We start from the raw sequence: 7784 nt of genomic DNA, 5'->3' as shown, positions 1-7784 counted from the left end.
GGCGGAACTGATGGTAAGCACCAATACCGGTAGGATATAGAGACTGGTAGAAATCATAAAGGGAAGCACAATGGACCAATACAGGTCTAAGTGCATGGGAAAACCCACCCTCTCCAATAACTAACTAACTACACAGTTGAAACATCATCATTAAATAACTTAATAGTCCATTCATAGAATTTCGCTGTATAGTGACTAATTCGAAGGCCGTTCTATAACTCAGGCGGATAGTCGCCGGTTTCACACAGCGGCGGCCCGGGTTCGAGCCCAGGTCAGGTAATGTGGGATTTGTGGTGGAGAAAGTGGATCTGGGGAAGGTTTTTTCCAAGTACTTCAGCTTCCCCAACCAATTTGCATTTCACCGACTGCTCCACATTCATCATCATCATCATCATCATCTATCATCCGGGCCTGGTACAATAGACCAGTTAGTGTGCGACGTACAGAGTTGACTGAGTCTCACCCCACACCCAGAAACTAAAGAAAAAACAGAAAAGAGCCATTGGGGTTAGATCTGGTTATCTGTTTAGTAGCTAAAATCTTCCTCACAGGCAGTGTCGTGTGAGCAGGTTCATTGTCGTGTTGCAAGACACCAAACCACAAGCAGACACCAATAGACGCCACTGAGAAAGAGACTGCCATATATCAACAACAACACAGCTGTGAATCGCTGATATGCCAGCGTTATCAAACCATAGTGAGGTTTCTGTTCACTGCTGCCACGGCAAGCACACGGTGGCGAGTTCACCAACTTTATTGTCAGAACTCGCAGACAATTTTCCCCAAATTGGGCCATCAATTCTTCTCAGTATCCTCCTTTCAATGATTCGGAGTGCACTTTCATCCAAAAAAAAATATCACATATATAGAAGTTACATAGATGTGAATGTGTGTTAGAAATACAAAACCTTTAATGAAGTACAGCAACGGCGACGTCAGATGTTCTCATTAATAAGAAGGTTTGAATTTCAGGGGCAGTCAGCAGGATTGTGAGGACAGTCATTACTCTTGCCGTGGTCACGGCGTCAGATCTGGGAACTACGATATGTATGAAGCTGAACTGGACGTTCGCAAAGAGAAGAGAAATCAGAAGTATCTCATCTCCATGGTAACCATTTTCGCCATATGCCTGTGTCCACTGATGGTACTCAGGTACGTATAAAGTGTGACAGAAATCAGCAACTTATAATGAGTTCTGGTGAGCAGAGAGTCCAATGTTCAGGACCCTAATATGATTTACGTCAGTTTCAGTCATGCTTCAAGTGTAGAAATGCAGACATATTTTGTACCAAATCATTCTTTAGGTGACCAAAATTGTATTATTTCTTTCACACCTTGAGATAATTTGTTTTTATGTTAAAAAGCATTTCTTTCACTAGTTAGTTAGTTGAGGCACTATGCTACAAGCCGGAAGGTTGCAGTTTCGATTGCCGATGAGATGGATTTTTTTTGAGATTACCTAATCCTTCCAGCTGTATTATGGCCCTGGGGAATCTCCCTAGGAGGTAAATGTAGTCAGGCGCGTACGGCTAACAACTCACCGCCATCTGTGAGCAGACTGTCTAGAGAAAATGTGGGAGCCTTGATGTCTCACAACCCTATGGGAGTCCACGGCCTGTTACAGGCATAGTGTTACCGTTTTATATATTATATACGAGGAAAAAAGAGGGTCAGTTTTCCTCAGCACTGACCACGTGATGTTCATTTCAAACATAAGTTCTGGGAAGAAATCAACTACTTTCCTTCGACACTTCATTGACCGCATAGAGAATGACGCCTCCAAAAATCCTTTGTTGCTGCGGGAACGTGTTTACCAAGCCTCGGTCTAGGGGTATATACCAACAGACTCTGCTCTGATTACATGATCCTCACAGAAAACGATACTTCCAACAGTTCTATTTTTGCGCGTAATCGTTGCCGCGCGAACTTATTTGTCGATCCGTTACCTAACAATGGTAAAGGGGATCACACACAGACACACAGACTGTTGTGAGGGATTTATGAAGTACGCCGTTGTGATGGGATCAGATGCCATGACACACAAACCAAGTTTCATAAAGATTGGTTCAGTCATTCAAAATGTATGGGGTAGAAGGGCATCTGCATGCAGACACAAGCGTAAACGCATAAACACAGCAAGGAGATCTCATAAGAGTACTTCTATTTTTTTTTTCAATATAAGGAAAGTGGACAAAAAAAATGGTTTTGGAAACTATGATATATATGTCTTGTAGATAGAAACATATTTATATTAGACTTATGAAAATCCACGAATTTGATTCACATCTGGGCTAGAATGACGCCCCGCGCTGAGGGGGCGGGAAATTAGACGCCTAACAACCTGACCAGTATCTTAGTAACAGAGCATGAAGTTTGGAGCTGTGTAAAGTGAGACACTGATCTTTATAGTTCACAAACAGCCTGTCGTTTGCCGTAGTAATGAACTGTCATATTTGAATGCTTAAAACCTAAGTTTCCTGTCGCCCGTTACGTGTTCTATTGCTCAGTGACTTTTCAGCAAGGTGAAATGTTTAATTAAACCAATCTGGTGTCCAGCAGCTTCATACTCGTGTTTATTTAAACGCGAGAGGTAAATATGAGCTCCATGGAACGCAAATATTGCCAGAGGTTTTCCTTGCCAACTTTAATTCATCTTTTGCCAGTATTTGAATTTGTTGCGAACACAAATTTATTCACAGAATTACTGAGTTTTTGGACTTTTTCCATCATCCGGAATTCTAGGAAATAGAAAACACGACGTTTCGGAAAGTTGATCTGTTTCCGTCTTCAGGTGAGGAAGGAAGACACCTAATCAGTTGGGCCCCTTGGGAAGAGCTAATCTCGATTAGCTCAATTAGCCCCTTAGAAAGAGCTAATTGAAATTGTAGATTGAATATATTTCTTTTTTTTTCTCCTTGGCATTACAGCCCCAGTGGGCCTAGGCCTACCTCCATAAACTTCTCCCTTCACTTCGGTTTTTCTAGATCCTGCACATTCGGTAGTACTCCTTGGGTGGGTGATCAGCTCGTCGCAAGGCCTGTAACTGTACACAAACACACAAAAACGCACACATACAAACTAAACATCCATGCCCTGAGTGGGATTTGAACTCACGATCCCGGTTTCCAAGCGAGCGAAAACAGTACATGCCTTAGACCGCTCGGCTACCGTGACCGGCATATTGTAATATATGGAGATCATAATATTCACCTTCATGAGAAGAGCAGATCGAATTATGGAGTTCTTAACGATATAATGTAAAGCGTAAATATCGAAGCTCTTTGACGTACTGACCAATCATCATGTCACGTGCGGTACCAATAAACACCGCGAACAAGGAGAATTGGAATACGATATTTGCATGGTACATGCTCGAAGTGTATTGATTACATTCAAACCTTACGCTGAGCAGCGTATTGCGAGACATCCTGTGTGTTTGTCTCCAAAGAAAGAGAAAACTTATAACTGCTTTATTCTGTGAGCAGTTTGTTCTCCTTGAAGTCACAGCATCAATCATGTCCTGATAGCAAGTTGGAGGAGATTGAGAATTACACAAACTTTGATAAAGATTTCGAAAGTTATATGCCGCACAAATAGAACAGAAAGCTAAAATAGTGAGAAGAAAAGGGGAAATAAAAGTACAGAGGGCAAGGTAACCTTTTTGAATAGGTATTGAATAAGTACTGAAAAGATAATGGATCTCTAATTACCAAATGTTCGTTGTAGTAGGTCTACGCAAGCAGACTCGAATTACATCACACGAGTCGTTAGTGATGTATTGTTGTCCGAACTTTATGGACAAATGCTAATCTTACACTGTATTCTATATGTCCTATTTTAGAATATCGATTGTGTATCACTGCAAAACTGAAGAAAACTACTAAATTCATTAGATATTCGCAGTTTTCTTCAGTATTGCGAATGGAGTTTTGGACTAGTACTTTTCACAGCTTCCAGGCCGAAATGCATTTGAATTATATGAACTCTTCACTTGATACAGAAGAATGAATTAAGCAACACTTTCTTCAATACTACATACTCTTAGACCAAACAATCAAAAAACAAAAAAGATCATGCTTCCGCTTTTCTTTAGCAATGGAACAACATTAGGGCATGTTTATAGATTTTGTGAAATATTTCTGGCTGTCCTCGCTGGCTGGAATGGGATATGGTGTTCAGCGTATTTCTCCGTTCCATTTCTTGTGGCGTAACTCCTCCAAGTCCTGAGTGGATACATGAGTCATTTCGCATGTCTCGTCTATGCTCTTTAAGTAATGAGACAGATCATCATTACTTTCCTCAACCTGTTGTGCAACGGTCTTAAGAAGTGAGTACAAAAATTTCATGGATAAATTGTCACAGCCTTTAAAGAGCTTACAATTAGAGATGTAGATTTTTTGTGTTTGTACTCTTCCGACGATCCAGAACTCGCCAATAAACCTTGCGTTACTGATACATTTCTCTCGTTGTCTCTGTTCCTCATTGTAAATCCCTTGAAGCTTTTTCTTTTCCCCAGAAGTTTGTTTTCGGTCAAGATCTCTCATTATGACTCGCGTGTCTGGAGCTGCATTTCATTACACAGAAGTTTCTCATCTTCGTACTTATCTGAGCAGAAAATTTGCGAAACATTGCAAGAACTTCTGGTATGTCCTAGTAGTTTGTGGCCATGTCGTGGATACTGCAGGCAAACCCCTCAATGTTAGTGAGGGTAGGAGGTAATTTCACGATCTTTGTTAGCGATATTCATAGAAACCTCGTCTGATCTGGCACAGTATGCTGCATATTTCTCCGCATTGCACCTCTGTCATCAGTCCTTCTTCGCTGGTGCTCTTGTCCTCCCACTGCTCAAGTTTCCAATTGTCGCCGTTGACACACAGAACAGAATTCATCCATTTGGCCTCCTGTAGCTCTTCGACATCTTTGAGCCTCGCGTAGTTGGTGCAATTCTTCTGGAATTACAGTTTCATTTCTAACCCGTTTATAACTGCATCTCGTGGGGAGAGATCACTTTCTGCTTGTTCTGTCTCTTCGAGTCGTTTATTATATTTTATTTTTCTTGTAGGAAGTCATCCAACTGCCAAACTCTAGCTGTCTTTCCTTCCTTCCTTCCTTCCTTCCTTCTCCTCGTCGCTACAGCTCAGGGTGAGCTTTGCCCTCCTAACAATCTTCCTCCATTCTTCTCTGTTCTTCATCTTTTCTCCCCATTCTTTCACTTTCACTTTACGGAGATCATCATGTACATCCTCCAACCATCTCAACTCCTTCGGTGATGTCGATTTCCGTTAAATCCATTATTGCGAGGCTGATTGTCTGCTTCTGAACAATTTAGTTTTTACGGCGTGCGGTTTTTAGCGTCACTTCCAATCCCCCACCTGGAGGACTAGGGTATCCCTCTTCGTCTGGCTCCTACCCCTTGACCTGTCCGGTATGCATGATCCTAACAGTAGCTACGCTACCGCCGGCATAGCTCCCATGGTCTCAGGAGCACTCAAACTCCACCACCATGATAAGGCGAAGACACCATCCGTGGGGAATTCTAGATGCCAGTTCATTTACGTGTACGGTCATGTTATGAAGATCCGGCACATTTGTACTGGTCTGAGTTACCCTATTGATTATACTATTATTTTTTGTACCAACTTTTCAAAGCATACGCCACTCTTCCCTCCATCTTTTCTTTCTCCAAACTCGAGGTCTTTTTTTTTTCTGATGTGGCTATTCTCAATTCACTTCTCAGGGCCTCGGGCTTTTCCATAGCATGTGCCTGTTCTGTATCCATATCCGAAGTCTCTTCTCTAACACTGGAGATTGCTTTAGTAGCTTCAGTGCTGAACGGATTCCGTCCTCGTTCCGTACAGTACTGTTGTGTAGCAACTGACCCTTCTAGTGCTCTTTGGTTGAATTATTCCAGTCGCGTCAGAGGCGGCCATTGCTATGCAGCAGCTCGGTAAACACATCATCTCAACGCGCCATAGCTCAAGCGGTTAGTCGCTGGCTTTCCACCGTGGCANCCGCGTCATAGCTCAAACGGTTAGTCGCTGGCTTTCCACCGCGGCAGCCCGGGTTCGAGCCAGGGCCTGANCCCTGCCAATCTTCATTCCACCAATTGCTCCACAATCACCCTCACCTATCATCTGGGGCTGGTACCATAGGCCAGAAGTGGCCGCAGTGCAAGGGACTTAGTCCCACTAGCATTTCCCACCCCACTAACAATAAAAAAAACACATAATCTCCTTGACAACAGTGACATCACGCTAAAATAGGAGAGCTGCCGGAAACGGTGCTGCCACGCTTCGGGCGCCAGTTTTGCAAGCTTTGCCAGAGAACCGGCGCAGACACGGAAGGCTGAGAAGTCCTAGTTCAAGCTGCAGTGAACTGCAGAGTGCGTGAATTAGCGATAGCTCTATAGTTACTTGTAGTTACGGTCTGTAAGTGGTCAATAAATCCGATTACGAACCAAAACCCCCTCTATAGTCACTCGATCACTTGAAAATATTTTCTTCTAAGGCAAATTCACCCAAAAATTTAGGTCTTATGTAATCTAGGCCAATATTTTAAAGTTGATTAAACAGGATAAAACATACTCTTTTTTTGCATCGGAGGGTTTAAAATGGTATATCTGATGGTTGGTTTAGGCCGTTCAGTTATATAGTCCTTAAAATACGCCAGACTGAATCACAATAAAACAGTTGAGAGAGTTGTGTGTCCCATCATTCATTTAGAGATTCAGGGAGGGTTTTCATGTGTCTGGGCGCTGTTACTTGCGGGTGGAGGGCAGGCAAGAAAATGATAGAACGAATTGCATTACTTTATGGAAACGCGCTAATGACGGCTTCTTGTGTGTATTCAGAGCAGTGTAAGCTGTTCTTCCTGTCCTTCTGTTGCCGCCCTTAAATCCCCTAAATAAACGTTTTATGGCGGCTATGTATAAATGAAGTGCATATATGTCATTATGAATGCTGCCATGTCAGATTATGAGAATACTTGACGCGTCTGTTATAACGAAATTTGCAAGAGACGTGTTAATTATGAGCAGCCCTGTGAATCCACGAAGAAAACGAAAATGTCACAGCTCATCCCTTTGTATCATGAAAGTTCCGGGCTATGCTGCTAGTGCTGCTGTCTCCACTACTACTACTACTACTACTACTACTACTACTACTGCTACTACAACTACTACTACTACTACTACTACTACTACTACTACAACTACTACTACTACTACTACTATTGCTGCTGCTGTTAATGCTGCTCTTACTAGCAGTAATCCCCTTGGAAACTGCAATCTGTTCCTTGTCCTTAAAATACCACCCGTCTCACACAAGCCCGTCTGTCCATCTCCCCCCTTCTCTACCGTCACACCGATATGAGGATTCTGGAAGAGCTCTAGTATATGTAAGAGGTAAAAGTAAAGTTGTACCTGTATTTAACTAATTAAGCAGGACGCCATGAAGGCGTAAGGGGAGTGGATGTGTAGATCCATATTTACTTCACCTCGGTGAGTGATGAGCTTCACGCCCCCACAGTTTTACCCCCTGGAAAGAGCCCACCAGTACCCACTGGATAAAAAGTTGGATGGGCCCCAGAGGCGGTCTGGACAAAATAGAGAGGAGAAAGTTCTTGACCTTACCGGCACTCGAACTCGGACCCCTCGGTCGTCCACCCCATAGCCAGCCACTGCGGGCCAGGTTCGATTCCTGGTCAGATGACGTGGGATTTGTGGTGGACAAAATGACATTAGGGCAGGTTTCCTCCAAGTTCTTCAATTTCCTCTTGTCAATTCT

The 7784-nt window shown here is 43.0% G+C and overlaps 1 protein-coding gene across 2 annotated transcripts in view; it reads left to right on the top strand.

Annotated features, from left to right (window-relative positions):
• Window positions 1-7784, top strand: part of LOC111875749 (prolactin-releasing peptide receptor) — a 188727-nt gene that overhangs the window by 160526 nt on the left and 20417 nt on the right. For both annotated transcript variants that reach the window (XM_023872249.2, XM_033750233.1), the window contains exon 5: window positions 973-1152. In XM_023872249.2, coding sequence (XP_023728017.1) covers window positions 973-1152 — 180 coding nt within the window. The remainder of the gene's footprint in view (window positions 1-972; window positions 1153-7784) is intronic.

Source organism: Cryptotermes secundus, unplaced genomic scaffold (assembly GCF_002891405.2).
Source record: "Cryptotermes secundus unplaced genomic scaffold, Csec_1.0 scaffold1283, whole genome shotgun sequence".
In the NCBI taxonomy this organism is placed as follows: Eukaryota; Metazoa; Arthropoda; class Insecta; order Blattodea; family Kalotermitidae; genus Cryptotermes; species Cryptotermes secundus.
This window is presented reverse-complemented; position numbering and strand designations above follow the sequence as displayed.